The following is a 26,265-nucleotide window of genomic DNA, read 5'->3' on the forward strand; positions in this document are numbered from 1 at the left end:
AACAAGTGGCCCCAGCTGCTTCTGTGGTGTAGGCTCTGGTTGGTTCTGGGGATGCACTCTGTGGGTGCTCCATGAGGCCACCGGCTATGGCTTCAGCTTAGGGCTTCTCTGCCGTGGTATCTGTAGGAAACCTACAGTTTTCTCCTGTTGCCTGAGCTTCTCGTCAGAGGCAGCCAGGGCTTCTGGCTGGTGTTCACTTTGTAGTGAACAGTGCCTGACTCCGGCCATGGTTTCTGCTGGCTAATGAAGCCATCCATGCAGTCATCATAACCTTGGCCCTTCTCGTGCCAGATCCATGCTGCCCAAAAGAGTGCCCTCCTGCTCCTGGGCTCAGAGGGCCAACTGGGTTCCCAGCCTGTGCGTCTCTTTAGCCCGGGGCTCAGCACGAAGGTGTCGTCATCCGCACCCGGCCTGTGTTCCTGGTGACTGTGTCCTCCTCCTCTGCGGCTGACAGTTGTGCCAGGTCAACCTGAAAGGGTTATGGGTGTCAGAGTAGCATGTTTGTGGCACTCACAGACTGCCTGACACGTCGCACGATGCCATCTTCCTCTCTGTCTCCCCACTCCCCATCTCTCTCTTTCAAGAGCAGCATTGTTGCACGTGTGTTAACTTAGGCCCAGTGACGTATGGATTACGAAAGTCGTCCCAGCTAAAACTATTTGTAAGGCGAACTCTGCGCCAAACACATAACATAAGCGTGGCTGGCACTTCAGATGCTGCATCGGTTACTGTCCTTTGGGCCCCCAGGGAAGCCTGATTGGAACTAGACAGGCCTGGGCCCTGCTCTGCACACAGGTGCTGGGCTTTCTCTCCCCAGCGTCCTTCATACTTTAACTCTGTAGGCCCTGCCTTTGAACAGAGCTGCTGCGGATACACTGACCTCATTCCGTATATGCCAGCTTCCTGGTTCACCACTTAGAGACCATCTTCATTCCCACCCCTGCTCCCAGGCAGCTCCACTGCTTTTAGAGGAGGACACTGAGGCCCGGAGAGGTATGCATTGTTCACAGCGGCCCACCAGTGACTGCCCCAGTCCTGGGCCAGGTCTCTTTCTGTCCATGACCACACCTCGTGGGCGACAGCTGCCAACTCTGGTGTGTAGGCAGTGTTACTGTGTATCACCAAGTAGGCGCTTTGGGGGAAGAACACAGGGAAGGAGTTTGGGGGCTGCTCTCAGAGGACACTGCACACTTCCTACAGGCCTGACTCTGGGTCCTCCCCAGGTGTGGTCTCTACTGCCACAGGGCCTGGTCTGTCTTCTCGCCGTACCCCGGACATGTCCTGCCTACTCAGGACTTAGCTTTGGCACAGGGGTCCCTCCACCTGGAAGGTGTTCCCTCCTGCCATTTTTCTACCCGGCAGGCCCCACTTCCTCTGGGAAGTGTCTCCTCCCTGCTGGGTCCTCTATGGGAACATGTCTGTGGAAGTTCTGCTGACACGCCTGTCTGTCCATCCTCTCCACCAGACAGAGAATGTGTGCTCACTCCCCGCTCCAGCCCCAGGTTCAGCTCACCCCAAAAGGACACGGGTGGATGGCTGAGCCAAAGCAGAGGCGGCAATTAAAATTGCCAACTAGCAGAGTATCAGCTGGGGCTGAGAATTGGCCTGATTTAGAAGACAAGACTCAAGCTGGTGACAGGGAAGGCTGAGAGGGAATTTGCAGTTGAATCACAGATGATAAGTCAGTCCAGAGAGAACACATTGGTTTTCCACCTTATTTTAATGAGAATTTCTGACCTTTGAATGTTAGGAAGTGTTTATCACTTTTTTTTTTTTTTAAGTAATTACAATAAAATGGTTAGAGGCCTGTGGGACTGTGGGTAATGAGCTTATCTCTAGTCCCCAAGAGGGCACAAAAACAACAGATTTTGTTGTAAAGATGACTCTTCAGAAGTCCCACACTGTACTGGAAGGTGAGGAGGTGATGGAAGGGGGGTTCTCCTGAGCAGACGCAGCCTGTGGGCTCCCTGGGCTGGGTCTCGAGGGTACTTTGATTCAGTAATATACTTCCTGTGACTGCCCCCTCCAGATTTCCCAAGTCTGTTGTCATATTGGAGAGAAGTTGTTTTAAATTTCTGTCTTTAGGAAAAACAGCACACTAAAGATAAATTCTGACCTACCACAGTCTATATTTCTCGGTCAAGGGTTTGAAACACTAAGTGCACAGGAGCCTGAAACTTGTTTTCTTCTTTCTTTCTCATTCCAGGATGTTGTTTGGGGATTAAACTCTTTGTTTACTGTAAGTATATTGACCAGAATCCCAAGTTTTTCTTGAGTCCTCTGACTACTGCTTTTAAACATCACACTAAGGATAACCTGGAGAGATTAAAAACAGCACCCTGTAGACACTGAACTCCTTCTTTCTGTAGGATTTATAGGAGACAGAGGAACAGTGAGATGGGAACCAAGGGGGCTTTGGGGTGGCACCTGGGGAGGTTGTCAGGGAGGGAAGGGCCGGGACCACGGCCTCCTTCACGGAGGCGGCTCTTCCTCTGTGGGAGCTGGGCCCACCCTGCTCCATGTCTGCCCTCGCCATCATCCCTCTGCCCTCCCAGGTGTCCTGGTTTGGGTGAAGGAGTGTGGTCACCTGACCTCTAGGCTTTTCACAAACCCGGAACCTTAGAACCATTCTCTCCTCAGTGATGAGCTGCTGAAGTTTGCTGTCTGCAGAAAACAGCCCGTCACAGGCAGGGGCTGGAGGGCAGGAGGGCGTCAGGGAGAAGCTAAAAGCTGCTCTTTGGATTTTTTTTTTAATATAATAGTATTCTTTTGAGTTACTGCTCTTTGATCATAAAAGAGCTTTAGAAGAAAGGAGCCTCAGGGATCTGTCTGTGGGGTGGGGCGAGAAGCTGTGCTGCTTTTGATAAAACTTGACCCTCCATGAAAACGAGCCCACCCCGTCCAGCCCTCAGAACGGGTGGGTCATTGGAGGGGCAGCTTCCTGGCCCATGGCAGGTGTGCTGACACGACACCGGCATCTGGGGCCAAGCTGCTGTCCTAGGTCACTGAGCTCTTCTCTTACCAGCAGCAAAGTAAAAAGCAGCAGAGCCTCAAAATTAGACCCCCCAGGGCCCTGCCTCCCTCTGCCTTCTCATCTGTTGTCCCAGGTGATCCCTGTAGCAGAAGCAGCAAGCCCAGCACTTCTGTCTTCTGCCCTCCCTTCACCCCCGGGGAAGGTAGTGCTATCATTCTGTTGTGGTCCTGGTTTGGCTTTTTCATGGATGTGCACAGTTTTACTTCTAGAGCCATGAAGGCTGCAGGAGGATTTAAAATCTTCCCAGCAGGTCACACTGCTTTTTCATTGATTGAGCCTCTAATCTGACGCAGTCCCTGTCTCTCCAGTGCTACACATTCTAGAGGGCCAACCGAAATTGCTGATTAAGCCTGTAGTGGTTGTTCCAGCCAATATGTTCATCTTAGGTCAGATACGTGGTAAGGAAGATGGAGAGTTTGTGGTGTGTCTGGTGGTTTTCATATGCCCTGGGCATCTCATCTATGTGCTTTATATTTTTCCCTGTTTCTAGGACTTGAAGTCTAATTGTTCAACTTTACAAGTGATCATAGAGACTTAAGAGTTTTCCTTGCTATATTTGTAACATATTGGTCATATCTCATATTTATTGCCAAATCAGAAATATAGCCCCCAAATTAAACATTTCTCCTGAGGGAGAAGTACAGTTGTCTTTACAGTGACCATCGATGACGACTCTGGAAAGCAGTGACTTATCATAAGAACAAATCTCACTACCTTGGTTTTTAAGAAGGGGAGTAGGCAGTATAAAGATAAGACATGGCCTCCAATTTGAAATCCATGTTGTTTCTCATGGGGAGAGGGGAGTAGCCATTCCAGGGTTTTCTTCTTAAGATTTTATTTTTTTTAAGTACTTTCTATACCCAACATGGGGCTCAAACTCATAACCCCAAGATCAAGAGTCTCATGCTCCAAACCCTACCTCAGGGTTTTCTAATGCCTGGGGACAGGGTCCTCCTGGCGCTATCCTGCCTTCAGGCTCCACACCCCATCTCTGTTGGGTATGAGTGTCATGCTGTGAAGGGGAATAAAAAGATAAAGGGAAGATCTGGTTAAGGTCAGTGTAGAAGCCACAAACTTAGAGAAGCAAAGATGTTTGTCACAAATTAAAAGAAATGAATTTTGGAGGAAAAAATGGGACTTTTATTTGGAAATGCTCATAATGAGAGTGGTTCTTTACATCAAAAAGAGCCTTAGAACTTAATGTGATCATTATCCTTCATTTTCACCAAACTTTGGACAGTTGTATGTAAACATCGTGATCTTTCAGTCAGCAGTTCACCGACGTTCAGAAAGCACCTCGTAGACCATGGGTGTCCATCACAGGACCTGGGATCCATAATGGGATCGCTCTACTCCAGCTTCTCCTGTTTGCTGAGTAGACTTCTGTCATCTGGCTCAGAAAATGAAGACTTGTGACAGCAGAAAAACAGATTCTTTCCGTTGTTTACTTTGGGTTTCTCTCTTTTTAAGGATCTTTTGAATTTTGATGATCCACTGAATATTGAGGCTGCAGAACATCATTTGAGGGACAAGGTAAGCTAGTGATAGTGATCGAGGTTGATGGATTTGCCAAAAAGATGATTAGCGGCTCTTGCTCAGATAAGTAGGAGGCTGGGAATGGTAGGTCCATGCCTGGAATTTCAAGCAGTTGATTGATAAGTAACGTGTTGTGATCAATGTGAGTAAAGTGCTTGACCCAAGGTCAGACAGAAGTGTTCCTATTAGATGTGATTTCCTAGTAGAATTCAGTCTGAGGGATTTAAAATAGGCCACTGTTACTTCACTGGATTGACGGTATGGGGATACAGCGTTCACACTGCCCGGTCCTCCAGCGTGCCTGTGCACTGCGGTGCCCAATGCGTTTCCGTCCAAAATAATGAGGTCCTGTTAATTATTTCTAATCATCAGTTCCTTTTTTTTTTTTTAACTTTTTTCTTCCAAATCAGTGCATAAACCCTTACCCATTCTAGGAGCTAATAGTCCATAAAGTGGCTCTCCCGTACATTTTTCAACCATTCTCTGAGTGGTGGGCGCTCAGGTTTTCCCCCAACTACAGGTGATAATGCAGTCAGCATCCCTCTTGTGCACATCCTTAGAAGTGCATGGACGAGGAGTTGGGAGCAGGAGTAGGAGTCTGGGAATGGCTGTGGGATCGGAACAAGGCTGTTTGAGGTTGCGCAGCTTCACTTGGGGCCAGGCTCTTTAGCCATTAAGGCCTCAGCAGACAACCCTGCAGGGCTAACCTGGTTTAGTCCTAGGGCCTCAAATTTCATTTTCTGAACCGGCTTCCCCGTGAATCCTTGCCACCCTAGAATCAGCCACCCGAGGCTGTTACCCAACACCTGCCTGGAGTCTAGAAAGTTCTAAATGCCATCAGCTTTGTTCTAAATACAGTGCTGAAGAGCAGGGGCCTCTGTCTCTGGGAGACCTGTGACGGGCCAGAGCAGGGGGCATTTTAAATGTGCCATGCGTGATGTTTGCTAGTACCGAAGAGCGGGCACCGCCAGAGCCGGACTGCTGGGCACATACCCTGGCTGGGGCTCACCAAACCAGCAGGCACAGCAGGGAAGCCGTGAGCCGTGCAGGGTCAGTGGGTGCTTCTGCTCAGGCAGAGGAGGCTGGGAACAGCAGAGGCCTTCAGCAGGTGTGCCATGGCATCAGGCGGCCCTGGGCATGGGCGTCCCGCCCCCCCCCCCCCCCCCCATTCCCATGGCCTCGCCCACCCCCAGCCACAGCAGTCAGTCCTCCATACCGCCTATGCTGGCTTTCACTGCCTGGCAAAGCCTTGGTTTGTCCACTGCGATGACGAGCCCTTGCAGGTGTGCTCCTGCCCGCTACCCCCCGCACCCCTGCACCTTTTCAGGCGACTCCGTTCACATTGGAGCTCTACCTGTCACTGTCCCTGACATGGACTTCCCCGCTGAGCACTGTCTTACAGGCCGAGTCAGGAAGAGAAATCGATAATGATGGGAACATTTACAGGGCCAGGTGGAGAAAGACCAGTTATAAATGGTCTATCATTTTATTTTCTTCAAAGGTTGCTTCCTGCTCTTTGTGTGAAATAAGGGGAAGACTTGTATTTATGAACTGTTAGCCACAGTATGGTGGACCTAAAATCCTCCAGACAGTGATGCCTCCACATGAGTCCCCAGACCTCAGCCCCGTCCTCATGCTGAGTCATGACGACAGCTATTGAACTTGCTGCTTTATTTTGTGCTTATTGTTCACCCCGAGTTGGATTGGTGGCCACTGAAGTGCCAGGGGAGGGGCTGATGCTCAGGATCAACTCATGAACGGACAGTCCCTGTCCCCACAGAGTGGACATGCTAGCAGAGGCAGAGCATAGATGAGGAAACCTAAGCATGTGGCGGATGGAGGCCTGGGGGCGGGGGACAGTGGTAGGTCTTGCTGTTTTATGTAGCGTGCTCAGAGAAGGCCTTTCTGACAAGATGTGAGTAGAGATCAGATGTGAACCAAATGGGTATCAGGCAAGAGTATTCTGGAGAATGTTACAGTAGTGTAAGGGCCCTGAGGTAGGAATGTGCTAGGAATGTTGAGGGAGGAGGACACAGACTGGCGTGACTAGAGCTGGGGGCAGGACAGCGGTGATTTGACAGCAGCAGCTTCCTCGGGTGGCCCTCCCAAGCCCTATCCCACCCACATCCTAGAGAGCATTTATTCTCCTGACATCTCCACAAGGGAGGGACTCTCGTTATCCCTGATCTGCTAAGGAATCAGAGCCACCATGGAGGTAACAGACTTGCCAGGAAGGGGCAGAACCCAAGATGTGAATGCAGGCAGTCTGGCTCCAGAGTCTGTAGTCTTCCTGTGGCCTCTGCTCTGTGGGCCCTCAGGCAGAGGAAGGAGAGGAAAGCAGCAGAGGCTGAGCACAGAGGGCTTCTGGAGGCCATGAGCTCTGGGCTTTGTCCGGGACCAGGAGAGAGCAGAGGGGGTGACACTGAGCACCTGAGGGCAGGACGGTGGGGGAGCAGTGCCTGTGCGGTCTGCACATCCCACGAGCTGTGACTATGGCTCCCTAGCGGCTGATGGTGCTGTTGGCTTCTGGGTGCTGTGGGAATGGCCAAGTCAGGGCTCGTGGGAGTCCTTTCCACAAGTGCAGGCTCAGCAGCTCTCCATTTCCTCACCTGAGATGGCAGACAAGCCACCAAACCATTTTCAGACCTTAAAACCAGGAACCCACCCTGACTTTGAAAGGGTCACCATGTGAATTAAGTGTGGCAGAAGAGGAGGCCTCCTCCTTGTTCTGCCCCCTTCTAGACACCGCTCCAGGCAAGGACTGGCCACAAGAGGGTGCAGCCAGCACAGCGCCTACCAGGGGCTCTGTGGCCTGTGGCCTTATCTGTCATGTGATGCGGCTGAAGCAGTGTGACCCCATGGCAATCCTACAACACCTAGTAGCCGTGTTTGGGAGTAAGAGGGTTGAGTTCCACCTGTCAGATCACAGTGTCTTGAATACCGAAGGCATGTGTTCTGGGGTGGGCAAGCTCCAAGTCCCTCATGGCATGTGTGGCCCCGGGGGGCCCTTGCTCAGTCCTACAAGGCCAAGGAACTCTGGTCTTAACATTAGACCTGAGGGGCACACCTTGGGCACTTTCCTGCCCATACTGGCCTGGGGACACCAAGGGCCACACTGTCCTCTTTTCACCAGGGAATCAGGCCAGGTGCCCAGGTGGCCTCTGCTTGATGCCTGGCGGGGGGTGGGGGTTGCTCTTCTGGGTACAGTAGTCACTCGGATGGTGGGCTTCACTCACGCCATGAAAAGTGGGCACGTTTTAAATAGGCAGCAGGGTCTGGGGGCTGGTTTTAGGAAGACAGATCTGGGCACGCGTCCTCGGAGAACAGCAACTCTGTCTCATCTGCATTTGAGGTCAAGAGCCTTGTCTTGACCTACACTGCCACCTTGACCATACTCTGGCCCTCACTTTCCCCATTTGCAAAACAAAGGGTTTTAGACTGCCTTCCACTCAGAGCTTCTGTGTTTGGGTCCCCACCCACAGCCCTCCCAGCACAGTGGCCCCCATGGCGTGCCCACAGCCTCCTGCACATAGCAGGCCCCTGGAGTCGTAGGGAGAGGGCATCCTGCTCTTTGGGCTTCTGATTATCCTGCAGCCTTGGTGGCTGGGGGGCCGGAGGTGGGGTGGGAGTTGGAGGCCAAGTCCTTCCTATGCTCTGGAGAGCTCACAGTGGCTTCTTGACTTGGGCGGGTCCCACTTGTTCTGTTGTGTTTCCCTCGCTAACTCGCTCTCCCTTCTTCTCTCTCTGATCCCTCTCGCTCTGCAGGAGGACTTCCGGAATAAAGTGGAAGACTACATGAAGCGTTATGCCAGATGATAGGAGGAGGAGACGGTGGGGCTGTGGACTGTGTGTTGTAGGCTTGTCTCCAACCTCAACCAAGAGGGAGCTCCCCCTCCCCAGTCCTCGTGCTCCCCTCAGACCCACAGGGTCATCCACATCCTGTGACCATGCTGTCCCGAGGAAGAACCTCTTCACGACTGCCCATTGTAGATGGAGAGTCCCACATAAATACAGCAAGAAAATGTGTTTGGGGTTCTAAAGAGTTGTCTGCTTCCCTTAACATGTTTACTTTTTGGAAACTGTACTGTATAGGCTATTGATGAGATTCCTGAAAAGTTGTAACGAACTCAGAATTGAGGCTAGCGCTTGCTTCTCCCCCTTTTCTCAAAGTCCTTCCCTGCACAAGTGATGCTGATGATGTGCTCAGTGTAGCTCGAAGAGGGGCAATAAGAAACCCGCTACATACTGTGATTGGATGCACATTCTCTTAGCTCCTCCCACGGATGTTGGCCCTGCCTAGATGTTGTGAAGCTTCCCAGAATGCATAGTCATTCACTGTAGATCTCTTACTGAAATGCGTATTTTATTTAATGTAAGTATATTTTGGAACAGATTTGTAATTTGTACAATTTAATGCTTTAATTATTTTTTTCTATTCTCATTTAGTTTGTATTTTCATTGTATAGAGCAGACAGAAAGATGTTGGGTCAAGCAACTATTGAAGAGAAATACAAAGAAAATATGAAAGACACATTATTCCTTCTGTCCAAATGAAACAAGAATTTGGCTTTTAAAAATCAGCTCTTGCTTTTGGGTCCAGATGGGATGAGGAAGTCTTGGAACTCTTGGAAGCTAGATCTGGATGATAACTGAAAAAGAGAAAGGAAAGGAAAAAGGCAGGGAGCCCTTTCTCACATGCTGCCCAGAGGAAACTGGTGGGAGCCCAGACCAGCCAGGGACTTGGTGTTTGCACAGCAGTCTTGTGGTTGTGAGCCAGTGGGCAATGCCAGAGAGTCAGAGCCTCATGTATTGAGGGACAGGAGGGGTACCTCAGCAATCAGCCACCAGTGTGTGAAGTCACTGAGACAGTACCTGTGGCTTTCTGAGACTGCTGTGCTTCCGGGCGGTCTGGGGGCCGGGAATCAGAAGCAGCAGCAGCACGTAGCCGTCTGTATTCCAGCAGGCCCATGCTGGGTAAGAACACTAAGGAGGCAGATGGATTACTCCAGCATTTAGACATCTGGACGAGTGAAATCAAATGCAAAATAAATGTTTGTATGGTTTTCACCTGCTGCCTGCCTGGCACACTCAAGTTCACTGACAGCCTCCTTTGACCTCTGGATTCCCCCGTCTTCCATCTGCCCAGTCTGGATTGTTGTTCTTAATTTATAATACAGTCTAATTATGAGGTCAGTCTTCCTGGAGATTGGCAGGGAAGGAATATATGCTGTGCTTCCCATTTGTAGTCAGGAATTGTACCCATTAGATTGGGGTGGGGGGCTGATTGATGGGCCACACTGGTGCACGGAGCAGAAAGAGTGGGGCTGCATTGAGGGCACACTGGCCTCTTGGAGGCTCAGGGCCTGTGAGAAGACAACAGTAATCTCCCCTCCTAAAGCCTGTGAGAGGTATTGTAACTTACTTTTAATTGGAGCTCTGGCCGGTGTCCCAGGAACCTGGTCAGCTGGACCCAGGGCTGGCCTTTGCTCGGTAGGTCTGCAGCCAGCAGCTGGCCTGCCCACACACCTGAGTCCTGACGCCCCTCACAGCTGTTGGGGCAGCTCCCAGGCTGCGCAGATGTAGGTGAAGAAGGGACGTCAGCGCCCACAGGTGAATGGAAATAACGGGTGTTATAGGTAAAGGAATGGAAGGGACAGCTGTTCTGGATCAGAGATCCAGTAATTCTTCAAAAATGACCTCTCTGCTTGACAGAATCATCCCTCTTTGTCCAATGGAAATCCCTCAGGACCCTGCCCCTTACCCCATCTTGTTAAGAACACCACCCAGCCTGGCCCATCGAGGCAGAGAACTGATGCTGTGCTGCCTACTTGGCCGGGGGGCGGGGGGAGGGGCGGGGGGTGGCATGGCATCTTTTGGTGGCTGCAGAACCCTGACTTCCAGGCCTTTTTGGTTTCTTGAGGTCTCCTCCCCACTCAGGCCAACGGAACACTTCAGGTTCTGGTTCATGTGTTCCACCAGCCCGGTGACAGTAGATTTCTTGTTTTCCCAGGGTGGGTGTACTGAGCCAGACGGGAGTGGAGCAGGCCCTGGGACGTGAAAGTCCAAGATTTCTCCAATGTCCACTTGCGTCCCCATAATTCTGCTGCTTAGAATTTGATGGGTCGGCAGCATGTTTTTCGGGCGCACTCAGGAGGAAGCAGTTCCCGGATAGACCTGTCAGAAGGAAAGGCTCACATCTCCCCTTCCCTCAAGCACACCACCTGCAAATTACCTCCCTTCGAAGTCTTCATAAGAAGCTGGGGCGAGTGTATGGCTCCAGTGTCAAGTGCTAACGCGTCTGTGTCCCTTGTTGCTCATCTGTGTTTTCATTCACTGTATTTGGAGTGTTGGCAGAGCTCTCCCTCGGGGCAGTGCCTTGGGTTCTGCTTAACAAGACCCCCTGATTCATCTACTATTATTTACAAGCACTGACAGGCTCAGAGGGCTGTTCGTGATTTCTGCCATTGCAGATGAAGCTGGGTTTGGCACCTGCTAGAGCACTCGTGTGACAGAAGTTCATGAGAAAGCTTTGTAGAGAGCTGGTTCAGAGCAGTTGCAGGAGCTAAAAGAGTTTGAACATACAGTCTTTAAAAGGAATATATACCTTGGTACTTACTAGTTTAAACGTTTCACTTTTCCTGTGCCTTTAGTCTGCCAGACTTCCACACCGTCGTGGGTACGGGAGGCAAAAGCATGCTAGTCATGACCTGGCTGCAGCCAGACCAGTCCACAGAGTCCGGGCCACCTGGGAGCAGAGCCAGCATGTGTTCCTCCAATGGCATTGGAAACAGATGGAACAGCCCTCCTGCTGGGCTCTGGAGTTGAACAACAACAACAACAAAATCCCAGAGGGCAAACAAACTCCAGGCAGTGGCCATCTGTAAGATCTGTTAAACTTGTTCAAAGGACACGCCCGCTGTTCTCTAGGGTTGCTCTGTTACCTCTCACAGCCTTTAAAGAAGTTGATGTGAAAGAAAAAAAAAAATCGCGAATTCCTACAAAATCAGACTTCTTGCAGATTTATCAGAATCTACCAGAATTTTTTTAATGTAAACTTCCATTTGTAAAATTGGTTAGCCACCAATTGCAGCCTTTAACGAAACTCTCCCAGCAAGTACGGTCTATTCCAGGAGTGTTTTCACTTCATCCACTTAAAAATGTTTCTCCTTGGAAAGTCAGGTTTGTCATAAGTTCATTATTCTTCATGAAAGTGTGTCTAGCAAAATGCTAATAGTCTTAGCAAAATAACGTTTTTTCCTCTCCCTTTGCCAAATAACCTGTAAAATGAGAGCATCTGTTACTCCCTTTCCTCCCTCAAAGTAACAGCGGCTAATTCACAGGCTTCCGTGGTGCCCAGTGAAGGCCCCACTCATGCCCTGGGTTTCCGTGGGTTACCAAAACATGAATTGAAAGAATTGTGGTTTGAAAAAAAGTTCTTCAAAAAGCCCAGTGATAAACAAAAAAAACCAGTGATGAAGGTATTTGGGGACCTCACTTTGTTAAGAATGTCCATTTGTTCATGTTAAGCTGTATAAAGGACTGAATTATAATCTTTTTTTTAATCCACCTTAGGGCTCATTCATTTTCATTGCCAAGTTCACTGAGCCAGAGTTCTTCAGTAAGTTCACTTTTTGGCTTACGTCAGGGCCCTCTGGAAGAAGAGCTTGCCCAAGTGTTCCCAGTGCTGGAGGAGAGACCGGGTTCCGGGCCCCAGCACAGTAGGGCGGGTGCTGTAATTACTTGTCAGGGGCCATTGGCCAGGAAAACTCTACCCATGGATGGCACAGCACCTTGTGTGGCCTCCCCGTCGAGCCACTGGTCCATAGTTCACACCCAGCAGTGTTTTCTCCCCGCTCAGAGGGAGTCTGCTCGGTCTCTGGCCTCACAGGATTGATGCGTCTTGTGCAGTTTCCGGTGTTGGGTTTTTATCCTCTTGGGGTCAGACCGCATTGACCTGGCTCCCCACTCCGCTCCCATGCACACCACGTGGTACTCGTCAGTTGTTCTTCCCAAACATCTCTTTAAAAATTCATTCCAACCTCAAGAGCCCTGTTCACCTGTGTCCTTCCCTCCACCCCCCCACTCCCAACCAGGGTGAGGCTGAGGAGCCGTAAGGTGGGGTCCGTCCCGTGGGAGAAGAGCCGGTATCCTGTGTCTGAGGCGTTTCAGCTTCAAGTGAGTCTGAGAAGAGACAACCTGTCTCCCTGGGCTGGTTCTTGATGCATCGGGAGCAGGTGGAGTCCCACTGTGGTTGCTGTGCGCCTTGCCAGACCAGTCAGTGAGGTGTGTAAACCACCACAGCTGGTGCAGGAGAGCAGCACGACGGAGGGAGACCTGGCCGACATGCCAGTGAGACCAGAACAAACTGGTGGGATGGCCTCCACGTCCTCCCCACCTTGCCCCCAGAGGGCTTTCACCAAGCCTTTCACCAAGCCACATCTTCCCATTGCCTTCAGAATAAGCCCCCAGGGTTTAGCGCAGGAGCACACTGTCACTGGTCACCTGTCCGCTCTGCCAGCCCTGCCCTGACAGCCCTGCCTGGCCTCAGAGTGCTTCCATGCCTTGTGATGAGCTCCACAGCTGTCTTGCGTGCCCTTTCAAGATCATTCAGGTCATGTGGTGCCGCCACTGGGAAGCCTATCTTACAGGCAGATGGGCAGTTCCCAGGGCATCCTCGTCCTGCCCAGGCTTCCATATGCAGTACTGCCTGTCCCAGGTGTCAGGTGGCATGAGGAGCACAGGACCTTAGCCATCCCGCAGTAACTGAAGAGCTTAGTACAATGCCATCACTCACATGGAGTACATCCTCCAAGAGCTTTGGGGTACAAGTACACTGGTGAGTCTGCGCAAGACAGTCCTGTCCCCAGGAGCTGGGCATGCCGTTCAGCAAGGCAAGAGCTGTGGGGGGCACCTGCTGCCACACAGGAGAGCAAACCTCTGTCTGTCAGCTTGCACATGCCAAGTCCGAACAGTCTGAGGAAGCTGGAAAGATTCTGTAGAGAAGAAATGATATCAAGCAGGATGAACAGGACATTGGAAGTGGAGTGTGTAGGATTGAAAGAGACTTCAGGGAAGAAAACCACATATTTAGGAAAATGCACCTTTCAGTTGGAATCAGAAAGTCTTAAGGGGACAACAGGCTACAATGAAAGGACAGGCTACAATGAAAGGACAACAGGATGAAAACAGCCATTGCAACATCTCCACCGCAGGGCAGGGCAGATGCTGGAAAAAGAGATGATGGTGTGGGGACAAATTTGATGGATTCTTCCAGTGTGCAGAAGAGAATGACAAAGAGGAGCCATCAGAAGGAAGAGAACAGAAGGGACACTTGTACTAGCCTAAGATGGGGTGACAGGGCTGGGGAACCCTCCTATTTCAAAAAGCAAAAAAACAGAACTACAGTTTTCTGACATCAGACACAAAGCAGGACAGCGATCCCTGGGTGAGACCTGTAGTGAGACCCGCCTGGCTTGGACTAGGGAAGGGGAGGCCCAGGTGGAACCCAGCAGGCACTGACCTTGAGATGGAACTAATGATGTAGGCAGGCCAGAGGAGCTAGAGTTCCCAGCAGAGAGGGCTGCACAGAGAGCCAGCTCTGGAGACCTGCAGGGGGTTCCTCCCAGAGCATCCCTTGGAGACTGACCAGCATGTGTCCCTGAGGAAACTGCCTGAGCGTGGGGAAGAGCATCACCCAATAGGAGAAGAGAAAATGACCCCTGGAGTTCACAGAAGGCCAGGAATAGTCCATGTTCCCATGAGCCGTAATGGATTTGTGATCTGCGGTGCGCTGGAGAGGGATGAGCTTGGTAATGAGAAAATAGATGCTCACGGCTACACTAGTCCCACCCAAGTGTCTGGAAAGCAAGCCTTAAAAGGATCAAGTTATTTCAAATGAACTGTGTCCCAGAACAAAGACAAACAGGAATTTTTGAAATCCAGATCCTGGATCACCTGAGTAGCTCAGTTGGTTAGGCATGCAACTCTTGATTTCAGCTAAGGTCACAGTCACAGGGTCCTGGGACAGGACCCTGTGTCAGGATCTGCACTTAGCATGGAGTCTGCTTAAGATTCTCTCCCTTTCCCTCTGCCCCTTCCCCTGCTCACACACGTGTGCAAGCTCTCTCAAATAAATCTTTAGAAAATAAAAATACAAAAAAATAAAAATCCAGAACTTGCCACAAGCAGCCCAGCCCAGAAGCCTCTATCTCAGTAAGTCTGAGACTCCCATCCCCTGCCCAGAGGCACCAGGGCAGCCAGACAGCACCTGCCAAAGGAATTCCACACTGAGCCCCTGGCCCCCAAAACCTCTGGCCACCAAACCTCTGCCTGCTAAAATGAAAAATTTACACAGAACTTACAATCTCCTAACATGAAAGATGAAATGTCTGGGACACAGATGGAACCCACTCTTCATACCAAATCACACCCTAAATTGCTTAAATCAGACAGAGCAGAACTATGAAAATTGGGCCAGAAATAAAGATACATGATGCTCAGAGGCACAAAGAGAAAGAAGGTTAACAGCTGACTTCTCATTGGAAACAATGCAAGTGAGAAAACAGAGAAATATCTTTACTAAAAGAAAAAAAACTCCAGAGGTGCCCAGGTGAGCCACTCGGTTAAGGGTCTGCCTTTGGCTCAGGTCAATCCCGGGGTCCTGGGATTGAGTCCCTCATTGGGCTCCTTGCTCAGCGGGGGGCCTGCTTCTCTCTCTCCCTCGGCCCCCTCCCTCTGCTTGTGTAGCAAGTGCTTTCTCTCTCAAATAAATAAAATCTTTAAAAAAAATAGTCAAGCTAAAATTCTTTAGGGAAAGTATGAAAGATGGAGGCAAAATAAAGACTGTCCTCATGCATGCAAAGACTGAAAGTTGCACCAGCCGCCTAGCACTAGAAGAAATTCTGAACGACGTCCTCAGACGGAATACAATATAGAATGGCAATGTAGAACCACACCAGGGTGTCACCCTCAGTGCTGTGACACTGTGGGCCAGATAATCTGTCATTTGGGGGCAATCCTGTGCATCATAGGGTGTTAGTGGCTTCTACTCACTAGATCCCAGAAGCACCTATCCCCAGTTACGACAACTGAATTATTTCTAGGCATTGTCAAATGTGCCCTGGAGGAAAAAGTCACTCTGTGTTGAAAATCACTGTATTGGATAGACTTTTCTTTTCTTTCAAATTTTTTATCCCTTTGTGTTTTTGAGGAATAATCTAAAAGAATTCTTATGCTCAGGCATTCAGCTAAGTTTCTCCTTGTGCCTATTCTATTCATCCCATTTATTGTTTTTCTTTTTTTTTAAATAGACTTTATTGGGGTGCCTGGGTAGCTCAATCAGTTGAGCATCTGCCTTCAGTTCAGGTCTTGATCCCAGAGTCCTGGGATTGAGTCCCACATGGGGCTCCCTGCTCAGCTTCTCCCTCTGCCCCTGCCCCCCACTTGTGCTCTCTCTCTAATAAATAAATAAATAAATAACCTTTAAAAATAGATTATTGTTTTAAAGATTTTATTTCTTTTTTTGACAGAGAGAGAAATCACAAGTAGGCAGAGAGGCAGGCAGAGAGAGAGGGAAAAGCAAACTCCCCCCTGAGCAGAGAGCCCAATGCGGGGCTCGATCGAAGGACCCTGAGATCATGACCTGAGCCAAAGGCAGAGGCTTAACTCACTGAGCCACCCAGGCACTCCCAAAATAGACTATTTTTTAGAGTGTTTTTAGGTTCACAGCAAAACTGAGTGGAAAGTAGAGTTCTCATGTAACCTGCCCCCTATATGTACAACCTCTCCCACTGTAGACATCCCACAAATGTAACATTTGCTATAGCTGATGAAACTTTACTGACACATCATTATTACCTGAAGTCAGTAGTTTTCACTGGGGGTTCACACTTAGTGTGAACTGTTTTCACAAATAGATACTAAAATGTATCCATTTTGATAGTACAGGCATACCTCCGAGATATTGCTGGTTTTGTTCCAGAACGCCACAAGAGAGCAAGTATCACAATAAAGGGAGTCACATGAAGTTTTTGCTTTCCCACTGTATATAAAAGTTACATTTACACAGTACTGTAGTCTATCAGGTGTGGAACAGAATTAAGTCTAAAAAAACTGTACATACCTTAATTAAAAAATACCTTATTGCAAAAATGCTACCTATTACCTGAGCTCTCATTGAGTCGTAGTCCTTTCGTTGGAGGAGGGTCACGCCTTGATGTCCATGGCCGCGGACAGATCAGGGTGGTGGCTGCTGACGGCTGGGGTGTCTGTGTCAGATCCTAAATTAAGACAACGATTTGCCCATCAATTGACTTCCTTTCTCAATTTTTCTGTCGCACGTGATGCTGTTTGATGGCATTTCACCCACAGGAGAATTTCCTGCCGCCACTTTAGCACCTGAGCGGACATGATATCCTAAACCATCTGGTGTCTCTTCAACAGTCTTCACAGCATCGTCACTAGGATTAGATTCCATCTTGGGAAACCACTTTCTTTGTTCGGCCCCAGGAAGCGACGCCTCCTCCCTCAGGTTCAATCACAGGATTGCCGCGATTCGGTCCCATCTACAGGCTCCACTTGGAATTCCAGTTCTCCTGCTGTTTGCAGCCCCTCTGCAGTGACGTCCTCCAAGGAAATCTTAAACCTTCGATTTGTTAAAAACCCATTATCTGAATAGCACAATAAATCTAAGAACAATGAAATAAGGTATGCCTCTATGATTCAAAATAGTTTCACAGCCTAAAAATCCTGTGTTCTATTCCTTCTTCCCTCCCCCCCAACCCCCAGCAACTCTACTGAGTTTATAAAACTTGATTATAGTTTTTGTCCAACATGTTTTTTAAATTTGTTTTTTACTAACTACCTTAACAAAAGCAGCCATTTACCTCCTTATGGAGTTTCCTCTATTAAAGATTTACTCTGCTGGTGCTACTGTCTTTGCCCTCAGGCCTGATTTCTGTTGGTTGTACTCACTATCTTGTTTTCAGGGAGATAGCATTCCTCAAAATGTTTGGTCTTTATTGAGCACTTATCTCCATAATTAAGACATCCTTCCAGTCCTCTGTTGCACCTGTTTGACCAATCCACCTGGAATAGTGGTGGTGGCTGCTGCCTGTTGCACCAGATGCTGCTTTTAGTCAGAGTGAGGAGGACAGTTGTTGCCTCCGCAGCCAGTCCTCTGTTTGCAGGTGCTCTGTTCTTTCCAGGTGTCTCACCAGCCACGTGGGCACTATCTGTCTCTCTGACTCCACTACTACTATCTCCACCCTGAAACACAGACCCTCTAACTACTGCCCAATTGGTCCAAGAAGGGCTTGAGATGAATCACTTTGTCGGCTGTCCCTGGGGGCCCTCCAGCTCCCATCCCCTGCAGATTCAGAGAATGAAACCTGCCCCCTACTTTCAAATTTCCCCACCCACTTTTGCCTTTTTTTTTTTAAGATTTTATTTATTTATTTGACAGAGATCACAAGTAGGCAGAGAGGCAGGCAGAGAGAGAGAGAGGCGGAAGCAGGCCCCCCGCTGAGCAGAGACCCCCCCCCCCAATGTGGGGCTCCATCCCAGGACTCTGGAATCACGACCTGAGCCGAAGGCAGAGGCTCTAACCCACTGAGCCACCCAGGTGCCCCCCACTTTAGCTCTTAATCTTATGCCTTCTCAATGCTTCCAGGGCTTTGGCTCTTACCTCCAGTGTCCTTGTCAGCTACCTCCCTTCAGCATATAAACACATTCAGGCCCTCAAATATTTCCCTTAATCTTGTACCCCCCTTTTTGGCTCCTTCCCTTCTCAGCCTTTGGGAAAGGGCTGAGCATATTCTTCATTCTTTCATGTTCCATTCATCCCTCAACTCACTGCACACTCTTCTGCCCTCTCCCCACTGCCATACTAAAATTTCTTGAACTAAATCCATCAGTGCCTCCTAATCCTCGTATAAGGTAGGCACTTGCCACACGTCCTCTCAGCTGCACTTTACACTCTCATCTGTTCTTGGACATTCTTTCTTAATTCCTTTCCCTTTCCTCGTCTTTTGGATTGTTCTTGAGCTCCGTGTACCTCTTTGCTTCTTAAATTTTGGTGTGTCCTTGGGGCCCTGGGTGGCCTAGTGGGTTAAGTGTGGACTCTTGGTTTTGGTTCAGGTCGTGATCGCAGGACGGTGGGATGGAGCCCCACCTTGGACTCTGCACGCAGCACCGGGTCTGCTTGAGATTCTCTCCTCTGCCCCTCCTCCTGCTCTCTAGCAAATAAATCTTAAAAAAAAAAAAAGTGTGTCCTTTGCTCTGGCTACATTTGACATGAGCTCAGTTTGCAAGCAAGAATGAAAGGAAATAAGGAGCCCAGAAATGTAGAGACTTGCAGAGCTGGAAGAGACAACTTCTGGACCCCAGCAAGGGATCAAACTGAGAAAGTCTTCGAAAAGCCGAATAAAACTCAACTTCTTGGCAAAGCAGTCCTGAATTCAAATTCCGACTCCTTCACTACCGTGTGAACTCGGGCAAGACGCTCAACTTTTGTGCCCCTCGATGTCCTCCTAACAGCGCGCACTCGATGTTCCCGGGATTACATTAGGGAAGAGTGAACGTGCGCACTGCGGTGCACGTGCTCAGGGCTCCGTTAGGGCCGGCCCGTGCACAGCTGACTTCGCGGCTGTCGGCTGCGTGCGGCAGCATCCCACGTGCCCGCCGCCCGGGTCACGGCGCCACCTTCCCTCTCCTCTGCCTGCCCCAGGCCCCGACACCCCTTCCTCAGCTCCCGCGCCCCTTCCGCCAACTACGCGTCCCCCACGCCCCGAACTCTGCAGACCCGCCTCCCGGCGCCGCAAGCACGCCGCGGCAGGGCCGACCCCGGGTAGCCCGGGCGTTAGCGCTCGGGGCCTGGGCTCCGGGGAGAGCCCGGGCTCCCGGGGGAGTCCGTTCTCCGCGCCGCAGCCCGCCTCCCGGCCTCCGTGATTCGCCCCCAGTGACGCGCCCCCGTCACCTGACCGCGCGCAGCCAATCGCCATCCGCCGGGGCCGGACCCCGGCATTGGCCAGAGTGCACAGCGCAGCCAATCCGGACGCGGCGACCTCGCGGCCCCGCCCCCCTCCGGGTCTCGGGGAGGCGCACCCCGACGAGACCCGCGTGTTCGGTAGTTCCGCGCGGCACTGGGCGCGGGCTGGTCTGGATGGAGGCGGCGGCGGCGCCCGGCAGGGATGCGCGGGAGCGGGCGGCGAGTCATCCCCGCGGCCGCGGAGAGAAGAGCCCGCCAGACAGGTGTGCTCCGTGAGGGGGAGGCGGCCGGCGCCCTCCTCCGGGAAGCCCTCCAGGCGCCGCGGGGCGAGGGGTGCCCGGCTCGGGGAGGCTGGGGGCGGGGGGCCGGTGGGGCCTGGTGGTCTGTCCGGAAGAGGGGTCCTGCCGGAGGGGTTGCCAGCTGGCGGTCACCGCAGGCCTGAGCGTCCCGCGCCGGGATGCGGTGCGGGTCGGCGGGTGGGAGCCGGGGCGCGGCCGGGGCAGGGGTCCCGCCGAGGTGGCGTCCGGGGAAGCGCGGCCGGGGCAGGGGAACAGTCGCTGCGCAGGCCCCTGGGCTTGAACCCAGCCTGCGGACGTGGGCGGCCGGGCTTGGCGGGGCTGCGGTCAGGGAGCAGAGCCCCGGAGCTCGGGACGGACTTCGGGATGCGTTCTAGGGGCGGGTGAGTGCGGGACAGGTGAGGAAGCAGGGGCACGCCGGAAATCTTTGTAAAATCTAGGAGGGCGGTGGTGTGGCCCGGCGTGCTGGCCGGAGCAGTGCGGGTACCGGGACGCAAGCCGCAGGTCTGGCTGGTGCACTGGTGTGGGGAAAGGGACGGAGGCTGATGCCCCCAGGCTCCGGCCTGAGCCGCGGGGACAGTGGGAAGGTAGGCAGGGAGGCCTTTCAGTGCACACTGTGTCTTCAGCCCGCTGCAGCTGTGCATTTTCTGGTTGCTGAGACGTTGCTTCCTCTGTTTTGGCAATCCCCTCTGCCTGAACGTGAGCGATGAGTGTGTCTTTAAAATTCGGGTCCAGGCCGAAACCTGAATATTTCTTAGATGAGGCAGTCAGCTTTGGTTGAGCCTGAGCAAAGGGAGCTGGGCAAAAGCCCCTGAGGGAGACTGGTGTGGAGAGGAAATTCACCATACCTCTTTATGATATTTTGGTTTTGAGCATAGTAGAGTTGAGCTTTCCCATGCAATACTGAGAGCATTTTAAGGAGGAAGCAAGTCATGGAGCAGAGTTATCTATAAAACGTTAATCTGAAATTCAAGCCATAAATGGGTCAGTCAGCCAGCAGATTGACAAATTGCAGTCACTGAGCAGACTCGAGTAGCTTGAGGAAATGTAGGGTGCTATAGGAAGTGAAAGCAAGACTAAGGGAACATGCAGATTTAAGTCACAGCGGGACCAGGAGATTCCCAATGCCAGAGTGGCCAACCGTGGCCAGTCTAACTTCCCAAAGCCTTAAACCTATCAGGTGACTTTGGACAGCTATGAACAAGGTGTTACATAAAAACACTCTGTAGTTTGGAGGCTCTGGGTGGCTCAGTGAGGCATCTGCCTTAGGCTCAGGTGATGATCCCAGGGTCCTGGAATCGAGCCCCACACTGGGCTCCCTGCTCAGTGGGGAGCCTGCATCTGCCTCTCCCTCTGCCTGCTGCTTCGCCTGCTTGTGCTTCTGCTCTCTCTCTGTCAAATGAATAAGTAAAATATTTAAAAATAAATAAAACACTCTGTGGTAGGGGAAAAAAAAACTTTTAACAGCCATGGTTGGTAATTGTATTTGAATTTTCACGTGGATCTGTTTAAACATTGTTACTGATTTTAAAATCAGGTAAATTAATAGTATTAGGCAGGATTTCCTAATATATATATATATGTTTCTGAAGGTTTTTGATATTGGTAAAAATCTTTCAGGAGCTGTGCTTTTCTGTGACACTTTGTTCTTTTGTAAATCCTGCCCCTGCTGTGTGCCAGCCCTTGTCCTCAGTGTAAGTGACAGAGCAGTGAGGGAAACAAAGCCTGTGAGCTTCCGGAGCTGTTGTATGACTTTCTGTTAAGGCCAGCAGTGGTAAACAGGGCCAGAGTCTAGTGTGTCACACAATGAGGAGTACCATGGAGAGACAGAGGAAGGAGGAAGGGGACTGGGGGCTGTAATTTTATTTAGAGCTACAGGGAGCTTCACAAGAAATTCAAGATGCAACAAAGACCTAAGAAGGAAAGTGGGGTGGGGGCGTGGTCATGACAGGTGCTGGAAACTGAAAGTGGGAGAGGAGAAGTAGGCTTGCCCAGGGTCAGGGAGCAAAGAGGAGGGTGTGGGCAGGAATGGGTGCCTAGATCACCTGAGCCTTCCGCCAGCCCAGAGATTACAGAGAAATAAAGAAAAACTACCGATGAAGTTAGGAAGCCCTCGGGAAGGTGCAGTTCCCTTGGTGCTCATGTTTTCCCCCTCCTTCCATCTGGAGGCAAGGAGCCCATCTGTCCTTCAGAACCCTTGGGTAGACTTTGAGGCTCAGGGGCCATTGATCCTACCAAGGGGTGGAAAGGACTTTTGAAAATCTAAATGGAGGGGCGCTTGGGTGGCTCAGTGGGTCAAAGCCTCTGCCTTTGGTTCAGGTCATGATCTCTGGGTCCTGGGATCGAGCCCCGCATCGGGCTTTCTGCTCAGCAGGGAGCCTGCTTCCCACTCTCTCTCTGCCTGCCTCTCTGCCTACTTGTGATCTCCTTCTCTCTGTCAAATAAATAAATAAAATCTTAAAAAAAAAAAGAAAATCTAAGTGGATGGTCTAGCAGTTATATAAAGGAAACTAGCAAATACTAGATTATTGGAAATTACGCATATTTTTTCCATAATTCATGAAGATTTGGAGATGTCCAAGTACAGTTTGTGGAAGGCTGCGTGGTGTTTCTGCAGAGAAGTATCTTGACCTTGACGGCATTTGCTCTCTTGAGCTGACAGAGTGCAGCTATGCTCCCATACTCCATCTCCTTGTCCTTAACAGGCACATCTGTGTTTTCTTTCCAGCAGGAAAGTTTATATGGACTGTAATGCAACCACCCCCCTTGAGCCAGAAGTCATCCAGGCCATGACCGAGGCCATGAGGGAAGCCTGGGGAAATCCCAGCAGTCCTTACCCAGCAGGTAATCCTAGAAGGTGCTCACAGATATGGAGATATGGGGGTGGTGGGCAGAGGCAGTCTTAGAGAAATTGTACACCACCTGTGATCATTTGCTTTTGAATAGATTTTCTGTAAATACAAACCTTAGGTAGAAATTTTTGTGGGTTAGTTTTCAGAGAAGTCCAAATTTGAACATGGAGCCTGTTGATAGCATAACCTTTCGTTTTTAATACACTGCCCCATCTTCCTTGCCTAGATGAAAAAGATGTCTTATTAAGAGCTATTTGTAATAACAGTACCCATTAAAACCCTTTCATGTATCTGTCTCAGTGGTTCCTTGAAAAATTTGCAAAATAGATCTTTGAAATCATCAGGATTGCATATAATCCTGGCCTTTTTTTTTAAGTGAAAATTAGTTTAAAATTCTTTATTTTCATTATAATAAATAAATTCTTATTTCCCATTTATTCTTGTTTTAATACAGATCATTAAATTGGCAGTTTTGGAAAATGATTTACTTTAAATCAGTAGTTTTATGTCACCATTTACATTATGTTTTTCAGATGGCCAGCTGGCTATCCCTTTCTTAATGCTTATCAGAGATAATTAAGATAAACTGTCATAACTATGGATTATGAGGAACTAAAAGAGCTTTCAGACACTGTTGCGAAGCCCTAGGATTTAATAGTACTTAAAATACAACTTTACAGACATTCATGGGTTTTCGTATCTGTTTAGTATGAATTTTACAACTTCATAACTAAAAGCTTTTTCAAAATCAGGTTCTAGTCATTCATTAACTTATTTCTTGGTTTATTTGGTATGTATGTTGTGGCCATTCTTCTGGACATTGCCTCATATCTAATTTTTCCTCTAGGAAAATTGTACTTCCTGATGCGTTAAACTTGAGAATACAGAGGGCAAGTAAATGCTAATAGAAAGCATTTCTTATAAAGAACTTTAGGAATAATGCTGAAGGAACAATTCCCCTTCCTGACCTGATGAAACCTGTCAGTGTCTTTCTGGTTGTCCTGACGGCCTTCATTTCTTTAAGAACCATAACTAAAGTATGCACTGCAATTCACTTGTCGACACTCAGGTAGAAGTGAGGGGAGGGGAGGGAAAAAAGAGAAAAGAAAGAAAATCACCTTTATGATAGATTGATTTAATTATTTTCACAATACTATGATTTAATAATGATAATAATTCCTTTGGGAGAATTTAGTTAGGGAAAAATGTTAAGGACATATGGAAAGAGTTTAGATACCCAAGATGTTTACCACAGCCTTGCTTGTGAGAGTAAAAATCTGGAAATAACATCAGGGTCCGTGAGTCAAGGACTGACCACATTGAGTAGGCTGAAGCCGGGAGTGGAATTCCGGGCCCTGTCAGAGCCGTGCTGCAGACTACAGCAACGACTGAGACACACAGTAGCAGCATCTGGGTCAAGGGGGAAAGCCATATTATGAAACCTGATTCGCAGTATGGTTTCTTTGGTTCTTATACCCACCTCTCAAGAAAAATTGTGTATGAGCAAATCTGGAAAATATATTGTTTTGCTATGAGATGCAGAAACCTCCATGTAACAGTAGCTTAAGCACAAGGACCCAAGCAGGTTGAAGGCTTCTGCATCCTATCTGTTGTGATACTCACATCAGGGAGCCTCTGGAAGGCTTCACTCTATATTTTCAAGAAAATGAGAATAAAAAGACAAATGATGTTTTCGTGTTATTATGAAACTATATTTGACTTGATGGACCCCTAAAAGTGCCTTGCCCCCGCCCCAAGGGCTCCCCAGATGACATTTTGAGAACAGCTGATTCAACCGATACTGGTTGAGTATTTCCTGCATGCCAAGCACTGTTCTGATGAGGGATAAGGCACAGGGTACAAAGTGTATGGTGTTTTCAGGGCATTCCTTGGGCCACTGCCTGGAGAATGGACCACGATGGGGTCAGTGGAGTTGGGAGCCTGCTAGAATATTTCAGCGGTGGCCCTGACTCTGCAGGTGGTCGGGCAGTGCAGAGGTGGGGCAAGCTTCTGGGTATTTTTGATGACAGAGCCTTACAGGATTTACTGTGGGGTTGGATAACAGGGTATGAGAAAGGTAAGAGCCAAAGCCTTTGGCCCCAGGCCCCTGGAAGGACTGAGTCGCCATTTACTGAGATAGGAAAGGGTAAGAGGAACAAGTCTGGGGAAGAAATCATGTATTCAACTTGGAGCAAGTGTAGTTTCAGATGTCTAAGGAGATATATGTATATAATCTACTGGGTTCCAGGTGGAATGAGTAGAGTCTGCATCACCAAGCTGGTTATCAGTCTTGAGTTGCTGAGCTGGAGAGGATTCGAGGACCTGGCCAGGGCAGGGGCCATCTGCCATCTGGATCCCTGCCCAAAAAGGGATGCATAGAGGAGGAGGGAGCAGTCCTGGGGGAGAGCTGCTGGCATGGAAGGAGGCGCAGAGCTGGATTTGGCACACGGGGACCTTGGTCAGAGTGGGTTTGGGAATCCAGGGACCAGAATACCTGATTGCCAGTGAGTTCAAGAGGGAACAGAATAGGGTGGAGATGGGAAAGGAGAAACGGGCCGTTGCTGTGAGGTAGTAGAGGGGCTCTGGTGTGAGAACAGCCAAGTGAAGGAGGGTTGGTTTAATGGATCATGGGACCCACACATGCCCCTTACTCTCCCTCTTATGTCCTGAAAGGCAGATTTCAGAGTCTTCTCTTGTGTCAGTTACAATTACCAACCACCCTTTACATTTAGTAACACTAACAACTTCAAACATTTCAGAAATTTAAGAGTAAGAAAATAGACACCCGTGTGTCTCCTACCTAGATCCAACGGTGTTGCCATATTACCTCGATCTCTGTTTTTCTAAATTTATTGCTTTTTCATGAACCCTGGAGAATGAGTTGTGGGCAGGGGCATACTTCCCATCACAAGGAAGCACCTGTGTGTGTGTAAGAGAAGGGACTTTCTCCCGTGACAGTGCCATCAGCAAACCTGAGAACATGACAGGAAGGTCCTGCTCTGACATTCAGGCTATATCCTAATTTCCTGAGGAAATTACTTGGAGCTAATTTCCTCCAAGGACATTACCTGCTAAAAAGGCTGAGGACTTTTTAGTCCTGAGGACTGAGGACATTACTTGCTAAAAAGATAAAGACTGAATTAGTATCTGGGGTGGGGGAGAGAGCCATTGCTAGCAAACATCCCATGGCTGGTTTATTTTTTTTTTAACTCCTAGGGCCAAAGTTTTATTTTAGAATGTAACCTCTGCAGAAAAGCTGAAATCATAGTATAGTGAACACCTGCACTTATTTCCTTTACCTGGATCTATCATTTCTTTGAATCATATGAAAGTAAGTTGCAAACAGGAAGCTTCACTCCTAAACACCTAAGAACAAGGCCACTGTCCTGACTCACAGATGGAACATTAGATGACAGCATCTCATTAGCATCCTAATGAGATATTCTAATCTCCTTGAGTAGGCACTTTTGTTTCCAGTGGCCTTAGATCTTAGTGAAAATGTAAATTGTAAGTAAATGAAAAGAGCGACCATAGGGTCGTTTCTGGAAGTTCTCTGACCTG

General features: G+C 49.6%; 2 protein-coding genes and 2 long non-coding RNA genes across 15 annotated transcripts in view; 2 read left to right on the forward strand and 2 right to left on the reverse strand.

Moving 5' to 3' along the window:
- The window catches only part of UBE2F (ubiquitin conjugating enzyme E2 F (putative)), a 55,410-nt gene extending 46,269 nt beyond the window's left edge, over positions 1 to 9,141 (forward strand). For 5 of the 6 annotated variants that reach the window (XM_032857616.1, XM_032857618.1, XM_032857613.1 and 2 more), the window contains 3 exons: positions 2,207 to 2,239; positions 4,505 to 4,567; positions 8,336 to 8,963. In XM_032857616.1, coding sequence (XP_032713507.1) covers positions 2,207 to 2,239; positions 4,505 to 4,567; positions 8,336 to 8,386 — 147 coding nt within the window. In that variant the 3' untranslated portion in view covers positions 8,387 to 8,963. Of the gene's footprint in view, positions 1 to 2,206; positions 2,240 to 4,504; positions 4,568 to 8,335; positions 8,964 to 9,036 lie in introns of those variants that run through there. The other variant, XR_004382665.1, reaches the window with a different exon arrangement.
- LOC116867800 lies at positions 8,915 to 9,819 on the reverse strand. Its single transcript, XR_004382666.1, has 2 exons — positions 9,639 to 9,819; positions 8,915 to 9,553 (listed from the first exon to the last, which is right to left on the reverse strand). It is a non-coding gene; the product is annotated as an uncharacterized LOC116867800 (long non-coding RNA).
- Positions 9,820 to 16,752: 6,933 nt separating this feature from the next.
- Positions 16,753 to 18,001, reverse strand: LOC116867816. The gene is made up of 3 exons (XR_004382667.1): positions 17,543 to 18,001; positions 16,967 to 17,238; positions 16,753 to 16,848 (listed from the first exon to the last, which is right to left on the reverse strand). It is a non-coding gene; the product is annotated as an uncharacterized LOC116867816 (long non-coding RNA).
- Positions 18,002 to 19,705: 1,704 nt separating this feature from the next.
- SCLY (selenocysteine lyase) overlaps positions 19,706 to 26,265 on the forward strand; it is a 35,346-nt gene continuing 28,786 nt past the window's right edge. For 2 of the 7 annotated variants that reach the window (XM_032857632.1, XM_032857638.1), the window contains exons 1-2: positions 19,706 to 19,819; positions 22,581 to 22,696. In XM_032857632.1, the coding sequence (XP_032713523.1) occupies positions 19,731 to 19,819; positions 22,581 to 22,696 (205 nt within the window). In that variant the 5' untranslated portion in view covers positions 19,706 to 19,730. Of the gene's footprint in view, positions 19,820 to 22,580; positions 22,697 to 26,265 lie in introns of those variants that run through there. The other 5 variants (XM_032857634.1, XM_032857636.1, XM_032857633.1 and 2 more) reach the window with 4 other exon arrangements.

This window comes from Lontra canadensis, unplaced genomic scaffold (genome assembly GCF_010015895.1).
Source record: "Lontra canadensis isolate GAN:19392208 unplaced genomic scaffold, GSC_riverotter_1.0 scaffold13, whole genome shotgun sequence".
In the NCBI taxonomy this organism is placed as follows: Eukaryota; Metazoa; Chordata; class Mammalia; order Carnivora; family Mustelidae; genus Lontra; species Lontra canadensis.